The sequence below is a fragment of the Mustela nivalis genome (genome assembly GCF_964662115.1).
Source record: "Mustela nivalis genome assembly, chromosome: 4".
Taxonomy (NCBI): Eukaryota; Metazoa; Chordata; class Mammalia; order Carnivora; family Mustelidae; genus Mustela; species Mustela nivalis.
Genome location: NC_139023.1, coordinates 106,754,440 through 106,772,029, shown reverse-complemented (window position 1 = coordinate 106,772,029; position 17,590 = coordinate 106,754,440). Strand labels below are relative to the sequence as shown.

The 17,590-nt window shown below is 36.7% G+C and overlaps 1 protein-coding gene across 1 annotated transcript; it reads right to left on the bottom strand.

Annotated features, from left to right (window-relative positions):
• Positions 1-1,190: 1,190 nt before the first annotated feature.
• On the bottom strand, positions 1,191-16,526 carry LAMTOR3 (late endosomal/lysosomal adaptor, MAPK and MTOR activator 3). The gene is made up of 7 exons (XM_082729081.1): positions 16,209-16,526; positions 15,860-15,905; positions 12,912-12,946; positions 7,024-7,082; positions 4,994-5,127; positions 3,853-3,916; positions 1,191-2,080 (listed from the first exon to the last, which is right to left on the bottom strand). The coding sequence occupies exons 2-7, from the start codon at positions 15,866-15,868 to the stop codon at positions 2,007-2,009; spliced, it is 375 nt and encodes a 124-aa protein (XP_082585207.1). The 5' UTR covers positions 15,869-15,905; positions 16,209-16,526; the 3' UTR covers positions 1,191-2,006.
• Between the last annotated feature and the right edge of the window lie 1,064 nt (positions 16,527-17,590).

Genomic DNA, 17,590 nt, shown 5'->3' with positions numbered 1-17,590 from the left:
TGAGTAACTTATCTACTCCTTCAAAAAGAAATTTTAATAGTAGCAGTATTCACCATGCAAAGGTTAAACATACCTCCATTTAGGATAGTTTCCTTTTCTGGGATTTTTAGGTATACAATAATTATTCCCCGAAATTAAAGTTCTATATTACACATTAGCAATGATGTCCTGAACACAATTTAATAATCCAGATAATGGGAAGTCTAGATTTTATTTTATTTGGGGGGTAATTCTACATTGTAACGGGTGTAGAGCGTGCATTATTAGGTTTTCTGAACTATTTCTAGCTCCCTGCAGGTCAGACATGCCCTCTTGCCTCTCTGTCCACACACAGGCTGTCTCTCCTGCCAATTTAAATGCCCGCCTTCTGGGGCGCCTGGGTGGCTCAGTGGGTTAAGGCCTTTGCCTTCGGCTCAGGTCATGGTTCCAGGGTCCTGGGATCGAGCCCCACATCAGGCTCTCTGCTCGGCAGGGAACCTGCTTCCTTCTCTCTCTCTCTCTCTCTCTGCCTACCTGTGATCTCTATCTGTCCAAAAAAAAAAAAAAAATCTTTAAATGCCCGCCTTCTGGATCTCTACAGCTTGACAGCTGCAGAGCTTTTATCACAGTACTTCCTCTACCTATCTTTATTTACTGAGCTCTAAGTTCTTCAAAGGAAGGAACCACAATTCAGTTTCATATTTGCAGAGAAAGGAAATGGAGGGGAAGGGACGGAGGGAGGGAGGAAGGAGCAAGCATGAACTGTGCTGGCTGACTTCTCACCGTACAACTCCAGGGACAGCATTCACACCTTGCCCACAAGAGACCCTGGAGCCCGGAAACAGGATGTGAATTATACTCCTCAGGACCCTGCAACATGGCCGCTCTGGTACATGGCACACCTAGGCGCTCAATGTACATGCACTGAACTCCTCCCGTGACTAACTCTGTCAAAGAACCTAGGAAGAAACCACAATTCTGAATGATGGACTGCCTTCCTGAATATAAAGGGCATATTCTAGAACCAAGATACTTCTTTTGTAGAGATTAAATGAAGCTCATGGATAAGGTTTGTTTTCCAACTGCCACCAGGTAAATCTGTCTCCAAACCAGTATCTATAAGCAACACTCACTGCTTATGCACATAGTTGAAAGTGAATTCAGTTAATTATAGTCTTTAAACTTTTGAAAGAAGCCAGGAAAGAAACCTATTTAGTGTTCAAAGTATACTTAAAAAATACGATTTTATTTATACTTATGTATGAAAAAAAAATGGCTTTACTACCATGTTTACATAAATACCAATACTGGCAGCAGAATTCAATTACGAATCACTTCTAAATTTTATAAAGAACACACAACCATTAAAACACTGACTGGTTATAGAAAGCAGAATGGAGAAAAAAAAACCATTAGCTATCATTTTCAATTTAATTAAAGAGCAGCACAGCACCCTCTGAGAAGAATCAAATCAATTAGTAATATTCATCTATACTGTAAAATAATATATACATAGAAAAGTTAGTGATTGTACTGATTTTATTACTTTTACTAAGCCATTTTATCTTCCTCACACTCAATGCAAAGAAATAAAACAATATAAAGAAAAATATGTCCTCATTATTATTCACAATAAAAAGGTTCTGCCTCATTCTGCAGGCCTGGGCATACTATATAATAGGGAGCACTTCATGGCTCAAGTGGATCAAAGTACCATTTTGATTCTGACCCACTGAATAGAATCTCATGCATATTTGACTGGATTAACTCCATGGGAGCTGTGATGTACTGAACCATCTCTGTGGTAACCCCAGATCTCACTACATCAAGAAAAGACCCTACACAAGAAAAGATAACAATCAGTCTGTCCATAAATTGTTTCTGTGGGCTCTTTCTTTAGTGTCAGGTGGGAAAAGGGACCCTTTCTTGAGTACACAGATACAAGGACTGTTGTGGTGTAAAGATTGCTGGATTGATATTTTGTCGGTCATAATGAAAATAAAGTGTACATCAAAACCACTGCCAGATTACGAAACTTCAACAACTTGTCTCAATTCTTCAAATAACGGAGCAAGTTCCTTTTCTAGGCTGACAATGAGTCCTAAAACAGAGATTAAGAAAATTAGAACATTAGAGAAATGTTCCTAAGAATGTTTTTGACTTAGGTTTCCTCCTGTTAAAATTTAGTTACTAAAAAGCAAACAAGATCTAGTTTACTCCCCATAAAGCAAAATACTAATTCTAACTAATCTAACACCCTTTCTTCATCTATTTTACTTTCTTCATCTATTATTAAAGTAAATAAATGAAAAATATTTATATGCATTAAAAGGTATAAAATGAATTGTATGCACTGTAATTTTGTTAGTTTTGAAAGGAAAACTTTAATTTATACTCCACTGTTTCAAAATCTGTACTCATTCAGAAATGATACAAGATTTTTACTTAAAAAGGTGCCCTTTTTTCTGAACAAATTTTAATGTACTTTATCAAAACAGAGGAAGACACCTGCATCAACCTTGAACAAAGAAATATTATGTTTATTTTATAAATTTGGTAAAGCTAAAGTATAAATAGGTCTTTCAAATGAAAAAATTAATTTTAAAGATGAATGGTAGGAGCATAAATTATAAACTTCCAGGTTTAAAATTCAGTGCTGAATCTGGGAGACAAAGTAGTCTAAAAATGAGCATATCTAGCTTCTCTTTAGTTTACCAGAGTGAAAAACTATATATCTTATATATCTTAGATGCTGTTTAATGCTCAAAGATCTTGCTAAAAAAATTCTGAAAATTATTCTAGATATTAAAATATAATTCTATTATATTATCAAAATTTGTAACAAGTGATGATTTAGTACATGATGGTGACATCACAATTAAGGTTCAGTATATTTTAAATGTCAACACCACTACTGTCCTACATAATTAACAAAGTGTTTTCACACAGAGCATTTTACAACTTCAAAACATTTAGAAATGGAAGAGACCTTCTAGATCATCAAATCTGAAACCCTCACTTTAAAGATGAGGAATCTAAAGAACATGTTTCAGTGACATAGCTGGAAAGAGATTTGGTGATTTGGTCAAACAACTTGGAAAGAAAAAAAAAAAACAAAAAACAGAAAATGAATGCATAATAGTTCTAAATGGCAGCCAAATCTAAAGAAGACAATACTTAAAAACAAACAAACAAAAAAACCCCACTTTATCCAAAAGGGAGCATGTTAATTATAGAATACAGTCATTATTTTAAACATAAATATCCAGTGAGGGCTATTGAATATAATGGGATCTTATGATCTGCCATAGAAAGTACAGCTTCCTGGTGTTTGATCTCAAATTCTTCGAACCTCAGGAAGAACACATGTTTAAGTTCATCCTAGTCATGCTCTTAGAATTCTCAATCACATTAATGTTGCCCACTATCATTCAAGATTTTACCAACTAATAGATGGGTCTACATAGAATTGAACTCATCCTTGACCATTTTATGTGTGTGGTTATCTACTCTACTCTTTTTGTGTTTTCTTAAGCTGTTTTAATGTGAGCAAGCTGTAGCATTCAAGGGGTGAAGATTTAATTTAATTTAATTTCCCTTTCTGTCTTCAAGGATCACCTACCCATACGATGTCTCATTTGAACTAGAAAATAACCCCATGAGACAGAGAAAGCAGATATTAGCTCCATTATATAGCCAGGGAAAACAGAAGTCACAGAAGTTAAACTTTTCTGGAGACCAAGGAATAGATGGTGGAGGTAGGTCTTGAATTCAGCTTTTTTGACTCTAAATCTACTATTCTGATCATATTAGACTGTTCAGATATGGTGTTATAAGAAATTAAAAGCTGTATTTAAGGTAGTTAAAACACACCTGTATTGGCATTGCTGCTGGCTATGAAACTCACCACCAAAGGTAAACGATTGAATTGAACCACCTAAAAAGAAAGTTAAGATCTAAATAAATGTTATTCAAATGAAATACCTTAATCTTTCAAAACTTTTATTTAAATGGCCAATGTGTAAGATACTACCTACCCCATTATGTAATATGAAAGAGCTGAAAACAAGTATTTCCATTCAACAGACTTAATGAGTATCTCTTAAAGCCATTATGATTACTCAGCCTGGAGAGATCTAAAGGTGGGACTATGCTACCTTCACCTCTTTACCTCCCAAAGACCAGTGGTGTGTCAATTATTACATGGCAGGGGCTCCACAAACACTTGATAATTAAATGGCTGAAGTCAGTATTTCTCATTCAAGTATTATACCTTCATGATTTCCCTGCCTCCTGTGTACCACTATTAATTTAAATTTAAGTTGCCTTCAAATCAACTATCGTTTAAAAAAACTTAGCTTCAAACTAATCCTTATTGATGAAATTGAAGGTCAAAGGGTTGATTATCTTCTGTCCAATACACATGAAAATATGAAGTTTTAAAATAGAAATATAACGTGTAACATCAGCAGTACATGAATCAAACTCTGGGAAACACTGCTCTAAAGCAGAAGCAATTAATTTACTCTAAATAAGAAAATGCAGCTGGGGACCAAGAGGTATATAGCAATGAAATTCCTTCATGATAACCTCACTGAAAATATATCTTCCAAACCAAATGAAGGAATTAGCAGCAGTAACAAATTTCAATAACTTATCATAACTGTCCAGGGAAAATTTTTTATTTGTCATAACAAAAAAAAGTGTGTTATTTGATAAATCACATTTGTTAAGCTAAGGGCACCATCTACTGGAGGTAATAGTGACCTGACTTCCCTTTTTAGAATAACATATTTTATTAATAAATCTTTTGACTACTTTTCCACATTAATTAATTCCTGGTATAAAATGTGAAGACAATTACTACAATTCAACACAACCAATTTGAAGGCTAAAATTTTAAAATGTCATCCATGCTTCAAAACTAAAATTTAGAATAAAAACACAAGCTATTTTGTATAGAAGGCATAATAGCAGTTGAAAACAGCAAACAGCTCTATAATTATGAACCTACCTGGTAGGTGTTATAGTAACAGATGATACTTTTATTTTTTGAAAGTCCAAGTTTGCTCCCTTGGTCTGTTGCAAGGGCAAAAGTAGATAAGAAACCAGGTCTCAAAGCATGCTCTGGGGCATTATCATTGGCCACTGGAAATACAAATGATTTAAAAAAAAAAAAATCACGCAGTGGATGTGACACAGAGAAGTTTACTGCACTTTTTTTTTTTTAAACATAAATCAGTGAAAATATTGAGAGAGGGGCTATTATGTTTCACTATACTGAAAATCATATCACTAACTGGGTCTCATCAATTTAGGTGAGAAACTGCTTCACCAGAAATTGAGTGATCATAACTAAAGAAAGAAATACTAGTTCTCACAATTTTTTTTAAAAAGAATACTAAATGTTTAATTTTCTTAATATCTACTTTAAAACACAAATTAATCAGTATGTTTAATAAACTGGATATTCTGGTTAACCGAGAGCCAAGCTAGAATAATGAAAAAAGCTTCCAGAAAATATTTCTCTCATAAAACCTATAGCAGCATTACTTATAGGTATTAATAAATTTGGAGGTGGCCATCTGTTGTAAGTTTCTTTCACTGATTAAAAGGCCTAAATGGAGTTAGTTGTACCAACAGCTTTAACACAGAGCTCCTAAGAAAGAAAATTAGAGCTGCCGATTATTTTAATTTTGTTCAGAACTGAGTAAAGGCAAAAACGCAGGTGACTTACTTGCCCACAGTCATCTATGTTTTATGGTGGGTTAGAACGCACACTGAACTACACATCAGAAGATAATGGGTTCTATTATAATTATAGTTTAGTATTTTGTTTCTAATATATGTTATACTATAATATATATTTATAATATACATAATATATTGTATGTATTCTATTATTATCTTGTCACTGACTCATGTGCAACTTTGTACTAACAATGCACTCTTTGCACTTGACCATCTCTGTTTACAAAATGAAAGAACTAAATTAGGTAATTTCTAAACTTCCTTTTAATTCTAAGGTCTAAAATTATCTGACATATATGATAACCTCGGGTGGAAAACTGTAAACAAAATGTAAAGAAAATCATTTCATCTTTCTTTGATAAAGCTATTATAGCATCCCTACAGAACTATGAACATTCATGTGATAATGGCTTAAGACACAAGTATTAAAAATGGTCTTAATACATGGTCACCCAGTGACATCATATATACTTAAAGACTAAAGCTCAGGGGTGCTTGGGTAGCTCAGTCGACTAAGCGACCAACTCTTGATTTCAGCTCACGTCATAATCTCAGGGCCCAGGGATAGAGCCCCACATTGGGATCTGTGCTCCAGCTCTAGCCAGAGTCTGCTTGTCCCTCTCCCCCTGCTTGCCTAAGCACATGCACAAACACATACACACTCTCTCAAATAACTAACTAAAATCTAAAAAAAACCCAAAAAAGACCTCCTGAAAATCACGCAAAAAAATTTTTTTTTCTTTTTTTAGGTTAACAAGCTCTTCTTTAGGTAAGAAAGTCTTGTTAGAGTCTGGTTAACTAAAGTAATTGTGAAGTTAAAAGTTTAAAAAAAATCTTATTTCCAGTAAAGAAGGAGAAAATCAATAAAGATTCAGCAAAACAATCAATATGTTAATTCAGATGTATGAAAGTTTATCTCCAAACCACCAGCAGTACTAATTAAAAAACAGATGTCAGGGGAAGTCTGTGTGTACAATATATGTAGCTACATACAGTCCCAGTCCCAGCACTGACATTTACTCTTGACATTACGCCGCTAATGTCTTTCATGAAAAACTAGGCTTGTGATAAATCCCTGCTTAAACTCTCAACGGTGACACAATCATTCAACACATAGTAAGTTATAAGCTCCAACGAAGCCTTCCACATAAAGCAAACATCTCCCCCCAAACTAAGACCATCTCCTAGATTTATTGAAACAGCTTTTATATGCTTGCCTTCTGCACCACTCAGACCTAAATATGTTTTTATTCAAAAGCAAACACGACACTGGCAGGCAAGGCACGGTTTTACCTTTAATAACGGGGACTCCGTCTCTGTCTGACACAACGATAGCATGGAGCCCTTCAACACTAGAAGAAAAAAAAGAAATTAAAATCTTATGAAGCATTTCATTTTCTCAAAATATGTACCTCAAAGTCATTCTGGGGATTTTCATGTACATTTCTGAAAAACTATGTCAACTCAGTTACTGACCTCAAAAGTTCCTAGATGTCTGCCAAAACTTCTAGAAATTGAATAAACATGCGTATTACTGTCATGCTTATAATCTTCACAAATTTATGCTATTGATAAAGATCTAAAACATGCATAATTCTCCATTATAATTGTTAATTATCTTTCCTTTATTTATGCAAGTGTGACAGGTTATCAGCAGCAGCTACAGTGACAATGGTATCAAGTGCCATCAAGATAACTGTGCGTTATGAGAACCTATAAAAAGGTGGTTGATCTACACAAGTGGGTCAGGGAAGGCCTCCCTGAGACAGTGACAGCTAAGCTGAGATGTTACAGCACTGGTCAAGAGAAGAGGGGCAGAAAGACTAATCTAGGCTAAAGGAACAGAATGGAAAGAATGAAGGTCATGTAGCAATCTCTTCAGCTATGCCTACATAAGAAGCAGTGAGCGGAATGGTCAAGACTATAACCATCTAGTCCAGCCTAGCGTACTATTTACACTACCCTGGGTCAATTATGAAAACTCCATTAACAATATGAAAATGGGAATAACTGTATTTATGTAATTATTATAAAATTTAATAAAATAATAATGTAGAGGCTGGTACATAGTTAAAAAATATTAATTATTAGTACTTAGCATCAGAGTGTCATCTGCACACACTGGATTTATTAGTGCAGTTTAAGTATTAATTCATAAGAGAATTTCTAGAGCTACAAAACTAAAGTGCTAAAAATTAGAATGGGAAAACATTCTCAAACTTTCAGTTCTATGATCTTATAATATCCAAGATTGCTACTCAGAAATATGTTCAACGTTCCTACTCTAACTCAGATTATCCATTCCTTGTTGTGTTAACCTTAATGTTTTAAGTTAGAAATAAGGAATAGTCATATTCTACACTGAAATTAAATTTTAAAGATCCCAGTGGCAAAAACTTCTTTTTTTTTGAGACTGCAATTTTACTTTTATTTATTTTTTCCCTTTTATTAAATTAAAAAAAATTTTTTATAAACATATAATGTATTTTTATCCCCAGGGGTACAGGTCTATGAATCGCCAACTTTTAAGTCTTTTAAGAGAAACTTTTAAGAGAAGTGTTATTAAATTTTGAGAAAATGGGGGCGCCTGGGTGGCTCAGTGGGTTAAAGCCTTTGCCTTCAGCTCAGGTCATGGTCCCAGGGTCCTGGGATCCAGCCCGCATCAGGCTCTCTGCTCAGCGGGGAGCCTGCTTCCCCTCTCTCTCTGCCTGCCTCTCTGCCTACTTGTGGTCTCTGTCTGTCAAATAAACAAATAAAAATTCTTAAAACAAAAAAATTTTTTTTGAGAAAATGTTATGAACATTACCATTTATGAACCTCATGTTAAAAGTAAAAATGATGAAATAACCTGTATAAACATTTACTGGTATTATTTTTTATTATCATTCAATCCTGGAATTATCTATACATTAAAATGTGCTCTTGTAAGGTTAATTTATAAAACAAATTCTTCTTAATTAAAAACTAGGTTATATAAAAGTATATCCTACTGATACTTGCACACACAGAAACTACTTTGTATAGTTATCAATAGCAGCATCACTTGAAATAGGAAAAAACTAGAAACCTGCCTATCAAGAAGAACGAGTCCAATGAATTATAACACACATACACAATGGAATACTCTGCAGCCATTAAAAACAAAGAAACAGCTCTTTGTATGTACTGGGAAGGGCTGATCTCAAAAGTATATTGTGAAGTGAAAACAAGTTTTGAATAGTATGTATAGGAAGCAAAACTTACATAATAACAAGGGTAGGGACATGTATGTATATGTTGTGATGGACTGAATGATTATGTCAGCCCGCAAAACTCATGTTGAAACCTAAATCCCACTGTGATGGTGTCTGGAGGCGGGGCCTTTGTGAGGTCATCAGAATGGGGGGGTGGAGCCCTCAGATATCATACAGTGCCCTTACTTAAGGCTAGAGAGATAGCTAGCCCTTCTTCTACCATATGAAAATATGGGAAGTCTACAATCTGCAATTCAGAATCATGCTGGCACCTTGATCTTGGGAGTTCCAGCCTCTAGAACCGTGAGAAATAAATTTTGGTTATTTATAGGAAATCTAATCTATGGTATTTTGTTTTAACAGTCTCAACTCTGACCTATGTGTGTTTATACACATGCTTGTTTGCAGGTGTGTAAAGTATCTTTGAAGGTACTGGGTATCCCTGAGAAGGGAACTGTGTGCCTGGGGGACAGGATAGGAAACTTTTCACTATTGTCCTTCAGTTACCTTCTGAATCTTGAACTTTATGAATGTACTGCCTACTCAAAAGAGTCCTACAAAAAAAATGTTTAGAAATATCTGTGTCACCACAGTTTCTTTTCTCTTATTTTCAAGATAATTAACTTAAATGCCAACTAGTGCACCAAAAGGGGAGGCAGAAATAAAGACTTTTGGGGCACCTGGGTGGCTCAGTGGGTTAAGACTTTGCCTTAGGCTCAGGTCATGATCTTAGGGTCCTGGGATCAAGCCCCGCATAGGGTTCTCTGTTCAGTGGGGAGCCTGCTTCCCCACACCCCCTCTGCCTCTCTGCCTACTTGTGATCTCTGTGTGTCAAATAAATAAATAAAATCTTAAAAAAAAAAAGAAATAAAGAATTTCTTTTTAATGGATTTTAAATTCACAGAGGTAAATGCCCAACAAAAGAGAAAAATTACTCATATACTTAAAATACCCACTAAAAGAAATCAGGTCACAAATATATAAGGTGTTTTCAATTCTACACAGAGTGAACTAAAAAATAACATAGGTAGATTTTACTAGTAGCTGAAAATAAGCATGATGCGTTAATAGGTACACTGCACTTCTAGAAGGAATTAAATGTTATGAAATTATTCTGCAGACATCTAAACCTTAAGCTTAATAAAACAAACATTTTTATTTCAAAAAAAGCAAATATTGTATTTGTAATCAGACATCATACTTCCTTTCATATATATAATAACGAAACTTCTGGTTCTTTTAAAACACAAAAGTTGTGACTATTAAAGCCTGAGCCTACTTTGGGTTACAACTAGACTTAAAAATAGAAATTCAAAAACTGTATTTAGGAGAGAATTTAAAAATGACAAAAACGTATTCCATTTACTGACTCAGTGTTGAGAGGTAGAGCTCTAACAATTAAAAGCATGAACCCACAGCTCTGAAGCCAAGTTGCCTTCGTACAAACCCCTTCACTTTACATACATCAAGCAACAAATCAAAATGTGTATTTTATTACTTTTCTTTGTAAGTGTTCAATATTATTTCTTCAGTCCTTTCGCTTTTGGGATACACTAAGCCTACTTTCAAGAAAAAGTCATGAATGAATATGAATCAAACTGGCCTTGCTCATTACGGGGGGAAAAAAACCAAACTAAAACAAAATACACGGAAAGCCCTTTCTTCCACTATAGAAAGATTTTCATGACACTTTAACAATTACCCTTTTTACACATATCAACTATGCTTCTGCTCCTATATTCTGTTGCCAGTGCAGGATTTCCCTCCAACCCTACTGGTCAATTTTATCATCCTTTCAGACCTCCAAGAAGGCAGATACAGAGAAACACAGAAAGCCTTCATTTTGTACAGTTCCAATATGGACACATTTTAGTTCTCACAGTTGAACTAAATAACACCACTCCCCCTGAAAGCAAGGCTCAAATTTCAGGAAGTATGGTATAGTGAGTAAATACATACAGTACAAACCTCACTAATGGGAACAACTTTGTAAGATCTCACTGTATCAGGAACCAGCCACATCACTTCTTTCAAAATGTGTTGGTGACTGGTCACCGAGCATCCATTCCTCAGTGTATGCAGGGACGGTAAAGTACAGAGTATTATCTCCTTGTTTTCTAATGGTAAAGCATATGACATTAAAAAGAAAAACAGAACTGAAATAGGGAACTGGCTAATCAAGATGAAATACAGCAAAGGAAGGAAAGTGACAATACTGGAAGTGAAATTCAAGCAGAAAGTCAACACCTCGAGAAGAAATAACGGGCTGAAAGAATGTTGACGCTTTCGCTGTTGGGCACAAAACGTGCAGCCAGAGGAACTTCGTGCAAGTGCGTTCACTGACAGTAATTAGGCAAGTGCTTGGGATGAAAAGGATGAAGAGAGCCCACAGGAAGTGACGCTGGCAAAAAACTTCGCACAACATCGACAGTACAAAGGACAAAATGGTGGAAGCTGATCCAAATTTAGAAAGGAATATATGTTCATTTGAAGGCACAGAAAAGATGCCTATTCATTATCTTAAGGTTATACCTTTCATATTTTACTGTATATGCAAAGAGTATGTTCAAACTATACTCGAGAAGTTTTCTACGAAGAAATAAACATTAGTACTCAGTATTCCCACTGTTTTTAAACTGCAGTATATTAAACAAATACTGCTTTTAGCATTTGTTTCCATTCCCCCAAACAGAACCAACAAAAGAGGTTTTAAGGTTTTGACTAAATTTTCTAAACATCAGAAAACAACTGTCATTTTTCCCAGGAATTACTAAAGTTGCTTTGGACAGTCTCAGCATGTACAGTCATTTTACTGCCCTGAACTACCGTGCAAAGCTAGGACTGCCTGCTCATCATTATGTTGAGAACAGAGTCAGTGTTCCAGTTTGCACTAGAAAGAAGAGAGTAAAAATGAATTTAAATACTACATTAACACGAAGCCAAAGGTAACAATTATTTAACACTTCAATAATATTTTCTTCCTGAATATAATAGTATTTTTTTCCCAAATACAGACAAATATACATAAATCAAACCCAGGAGATAATACCATTAATTTCTACTGGCTTATAGTCAGGGTAAAGGCACAAGTTAATAGTCAAACCACATCAAACAATCCAGGCAAAAATCTAAATGAGAATTTTTTTTCTTTTTCTTTCTTTTTAACTACCTACAGAAATGAACTAACGTCCAAAACCTTTTTAAATTCACACATTTGGAGAATAAAAAAAGTAAAAAAAAAAAAAAAGGATCTTACCACATATTCTGCTACATTACACCTCGAAGGTTATTCAATTATGCTGGAATGTGAAAATGGATGTCTTTCTCTCTCTCATGTCCTTAACTCTAAGGTATTACTTTACACTAAACTAAATGTGAATTTTAATACAACTAAAGTGACAAAGTCCTTTGAACCACAAAAATATCTAAAAGGAAGTCTGCTGTTCTCCACACACAGCCAAATTGATAACGGTGCATCAAATGGATTGGGGGTAGGCAAAAGCAAGCCTTGTGATTTTTCCGAGTATGAACTGCTATCTACATCTAGCATTTTTGGATTATGCAAACTCAACAATTCAGTCTTTTAAAAGTAATACTAAAGAAAAGGCAAATTCTAGCATTTTTCTCCCTAAAATTGCTCTATCTCAAAATATAACCCAGTAAACTGTTATGATAGTATATTTGAAAAAACTCTAAAAGTGGCAAGAAATAGGAGTTCTAGCTCTCTGGCATTCACGAACTATTTAACCTCAGACAACAAGTCACGTAACTTCTCGAGGCCTGATAGTATTTATCCACAAATTCAAAGAACATTTCCTGTACTGTCTAGTGCCAAGTATTTGAAAACGTTAAATAACAATATAATATACACATACTACTAGTCTAAAATAAATAGAAACAAAATGCTACATAAAATCGACATATATTAACAAATTGGTAATTTTTTACCTTGGTAATTTTTTATACAGGAATCGTTTTAGGTCCTGAAAGAGAATATAAAAAAGTCATGTTATAACAATATGCCTTATACTGGTTCTCTAGAAACTGTTCTACCCACACTTCAGGTACTTTAAATCATAATTCATAATCTTTTGTGCTTGTTTTTTTTTCTTTTTGATTTTGATACTAGCAATGTGACTTAAAACAGGTTATTTAACCTTTCTCTCTAAGCCCCAGTTTCATTATTTGTTGAGAAGGGATAATCACAGAACCTATCTCATAAGACTGTTAACATTTATTGAGAAGATGTATGTAAACTGAGTAGCATATCTAGACAAATACATAGTAAATACATATTAGCTGTAAAATTAGATCATATTTTGCATACTATTTTATATCCTGTTGCTATTGTCCTGTTCACTTGAGAATATATTATAAACATCTTTCCATGTCTGCAGATAAACTTTCTCATATTACTTTTTAGCAATCCTGGGTAAATCAACTTCTCTGAAATTCTGTTTCTTTTCATGACTAAAGATAAATGACAACATGTATCAAGTGTTAAGCATGGAACATAATTAGGAATAAAGAAAAAAAAAAAGACTATTTTATTTCCTCTTATTACACTTTCTCACCCAGGGAATTTCACTGACAATCCAGGTAGGAATTATGAGGTCTACATAGGTAAATCAGGAATCTGTTGTTTTGAAACTCTAATCCCTACTGTTCTCGAGACCTGAATGTTCACTTTATTTCATGTTATGACCACCACCTTACCTCTGCTCTTATCTTAAACACACACATTAAAACTCAACTCATTATGTTTCATGAAGAACCCAGATTTCCTCAATCTCCTCTTGTCTTTACTAATGCCACTACCAATCCCATTATTCAGGTCTGAAACACAAAGTAACATTTAACCCTACCCTCACCTTCATCACCTTTAAATGATTTGTGAAGTCAAATGTTTTTAAAATGACCTCTTCCTCTCCTTTTTACTTTCTTTTTTTATTTTAAAGATTTTATTTATTTCACACAGAGAGACTGAGCTCAATCAGGGGAACAGCAGGCAGAAGGAGAGGGAGAAGCATGAAGACCTGAGCTGAGGGCAGATGTTTAACTGACTGAGTCACCCAGGCGCCCCTCTTCCTTTCCTTTTCAACTCACATTACAATTTAGTTTCACTTTAAAAATTATCTGTGACTTGTGCTGGCCTCCCAACTGGTAAACTGATCTTCCACTTCTATCCCATACAGTTAGTTCTACATAATGCCAATCACCATATTATTCTCCTTCTCTACTTGTGCTACAGGTGCTCCCTAGATGATCCCCTGTGCAGCTGGGGTTGAGAACCAATGTCTGAATGACTCTCCACTGTTGAATAAATTCTCTACAAATTCTCTACAAATTCATTTGGGCTTCTCTGGTTTACAGCTAATTTTACAGTCTGCTTCCTATCACTCCCTCATACATATTCTCAACCCCAGCAAAAGTGGACTACTCACAGCTACTCCACATACCTTTCCCTTTCCCATCTCTCAAACTTTGCTTACGCTATTCATTTTAATAGTGATTCTCTATCAACCTTACTTTAAGAAAAAGTGCTACTCATTATTTAGAGCTAATATCAACCACCAAATACTACAAATAGGCCTTCCTGATACACACAAACGAGATGTAATCCCTCTTTCTTTTGAATTTTCACACAATTATGTATATACATTTATGACTACCTGCCTACTATACTTTAAAAAAATTTTTTTTAAACCCTCATGGAGGGATGCCTGGGTGGGTCAGTTGGTTAAGTGTCTGCCTTGGCTCAGGTCAGGATTCCAGGATCCTGGGATGGAGTCCCACATCAGGCTCCTTGCTCAGAGGGGAGTCTGCTTCTCCCTTCGCCTGCCACTCCTTGTGCTCGTATGTTCACATGCATGAGCTCTCCCCCTGACAAATAAATAAAATATTTTAAAAAAATGCCTCATGGAGAGGAATTATACCTTCATCATCTCTATTTCACACACAGCCCTTATTACAACAAACTTTGCAAGGTGCTACTCAATAAATACACAGTGTTTGACTATGACTGGAGAATAAGTTCTCAAGAACATAATGACAGACACTCAAAAATGGAGTGATAAAGGTTCCTAAATACTCAAACATATAGTCTTGCAACCTAAAAAGAAAAATCACATTCAATATTAATGTTGAGTGATCATTTAGCCTAGTGGTTAAGAGCCTAAGAGCTGGCGTCAGACTCCCTGGGGTGGTATCTTGACATTACAACTTCCCAGCTGTGTAACCAGAGGCAAGTTACATGATCTTTCTATGCTTTAGCTTCCCCATCGAGAACACAAGGACAGTAACAGTGCCTACTTCATAAAAGTTGTAAGAATTAAATGAGTATATGGTCAATGTTTGGAAGAGTACCCAGCATGTAAGTAATAAAACAGGATGTGAAATATAGACACAAACATTAGTAGTATTAATTCCCTGTTGTTTCTAGTAACTAGTACAATTAAGTTTCCTAAACTTAAAATTTGGGTTTTACTGCCGTGCTAAAGAGGTATCAGTCAGAAATCATCTCAATTTGCTCCAGTGAATCTAGAGAGACATCATGACCACTTCCTGGAAAAAAGTAGATTCACAGCAGCAAAACATTTAGAAATTCAAATGGGATTCAGAGCCTCTCTGCATAGTCTAGCCTGCTGGCCTAGGGAGTGGGAAGAAAACAATTCTCTCAACCTCAAGACATCAACCCACCCACTGTGGGCAGAAACTCGGGACTCCGCAAATCTCTTCATCTTAGTCACTCACTCCAGAGTCTACAGAAACTATGTGGGGGTGGGGGTCTAAAAGGGAACATATTTCTCCTTGGCAAGCTTTACCTCTCCCCGCCCAGGAGGCCTCCCCTAAACTTCCCATCCTCCCCTTCCTCTTGTGTGGGTGTGTTAACTCACATCCGCCATGACGAACCCCTTTGTCCCGCAGGATCAATGTCCACTCCTGGAAGAGAAACTCCTGGTGACTCTCCCCTCGACACTTCTTCCCACCTCCAACCTAATAAGCGGGGTCAGCTCTCATCAAGGCCAGGCAAGAATCCGCGGCTCCAGGACTCGCACCAGGGGAGCGGGAATGAGCGCGAGTTCTCAAATACCCAGACGGTAGCTGTCATGCCCTATCTCAGTCACTCCACCCTCCACCCGCGAAGATCTAGGCCCGAAGGCAAGTCCTCTCCCTCCCCTGAGTCTCACGGCCGGCGCCACCGGGGGACCCGGGCTCAAGACCACGCATAGCGGCTCAAGTTACCCGGCGTTCTGGGCTGCGGTGTTCTCTCAGCTGTAAGTTCAGGGACAGCTTCAAAGACAGTCTCCCTTGAAAGCCGTCGTCACATGACTTGCGACCTCCTCCGTGCTCCAGGAAGCACTTCCGACGCCTCCGAAGCCGGGCGACGTGAAATTTCCGGGGAGGTGCGGGGGACTTTTGCGCCTGCGCACTCCGCCCGTCCCCGCCCGTCCCCGCCCGTCCCCGCCCCTGGGCGGGCTGCTCCTTGCGCCTGCGCACACCTGGGGACGTGGGGACGCCGACCCGAGGTTAGAGGGTTCCTTGGCTATCGTCTGGCGCTAAAAGACCTGCGGAAGATGTATGCACGAAGACGTTGTGTGGGGAGGGTGCACAGATTTCATTAGTTTTTCAAGGCTTGTTATCTTAAGATCTTTTCTTGTAGGTAAAAAACGTTTGAAGGGCTGTTGTTTACCGGGGGAACTGCAGCAGAGTTGCCTGTGTCTACAAGTCCCAGGCTCCTGGGGCGCCTGGCTGACTGAGTCAGTGGGGTTTATGACATGATCTTGGGGTGGTGAGTTCCAGCCGCGGTGGGTGAAGAGATTAAAAATAAAATCTTAAAGAACAAAACAAAACCCAGGTTCGTAGATTTCTGAGCCTGATGACCTCCTCTGCCTTGGCTTTTCCAAGGGCTGTTACTCAAGGTCTTGTCTAGATTGAATAGAGGAGCCATGGGCTTTCTGGAGTTTTCACAGTTATTTGTGGAACTCAGCATATGCAAATACTGGACGACCTTCCTTCTTTGCCTCATGATTTAGAAAGCTGTGACTTAGTTGCAGTCAGTGTTTTTTGTTTGGTGCCTTGCTCATTTGCACAAGTAACAAAAACCTACGGGTAGCTGGTAAGAAAACAAAGACTATGGGAGCTTGTTAAGGACTCATCTTCAACTCCCGGTCCCTAAAAGTAGGAGTGCAAAAGGGATTCTAGCTTAAGACAGGGGGAAGAGTTGGATACTAATTTCCTATTTATCCGTGAGAAGACAAAATGGTAAACTACAGAGCTCCCAGCTGTTAAAATGATCTAATTATTACAAGTGAACTTGACAGTTCCATAGCAACTCACGTCATTGAAGTTTACTTCCTTTTCCTTATTTAAATCGTTTGATTTCCTAGCTTTGGGATACTGTATTACTTATTTTAGATCCTCACCCATTCTAGTTTCCTAATTCTTTAGATCATTGCGTTTAAAGCATTGTCTTTAGTTTGTTTTTCTCTTTCCATATTTCCCCAAGAACGTGAATTCTAAGTCTGCACCTTTCCTCAGAGTTCTAGGTTCACATTTTTGGCTGCTTGTCGGTTGTTGCACATTTCTAAGTATATGTCTTATAGTCACCTCTGACTCAAAAGCTC

Excerpts from the sequence above, each read along its gene's own strand:
- LAMTOR3 (XM_082729081.1), bottom strand. Across the intron at positions 7,083-12,911 it reads CTGTATAAAAAATTACCAAG|TGTTGAAGGGCTCCATGCTA; the intron begins GTAAAAAATTAC and ends TTTTTCTTCTAG. Across the intron at positions 5,128-7,023 it reads CGGAGTCCCCGTTATTAAAG|TGGCCAATGATAATGCCCCA; the intron begins GTAAAACCGTGC and ends TTGTATTTCCAG.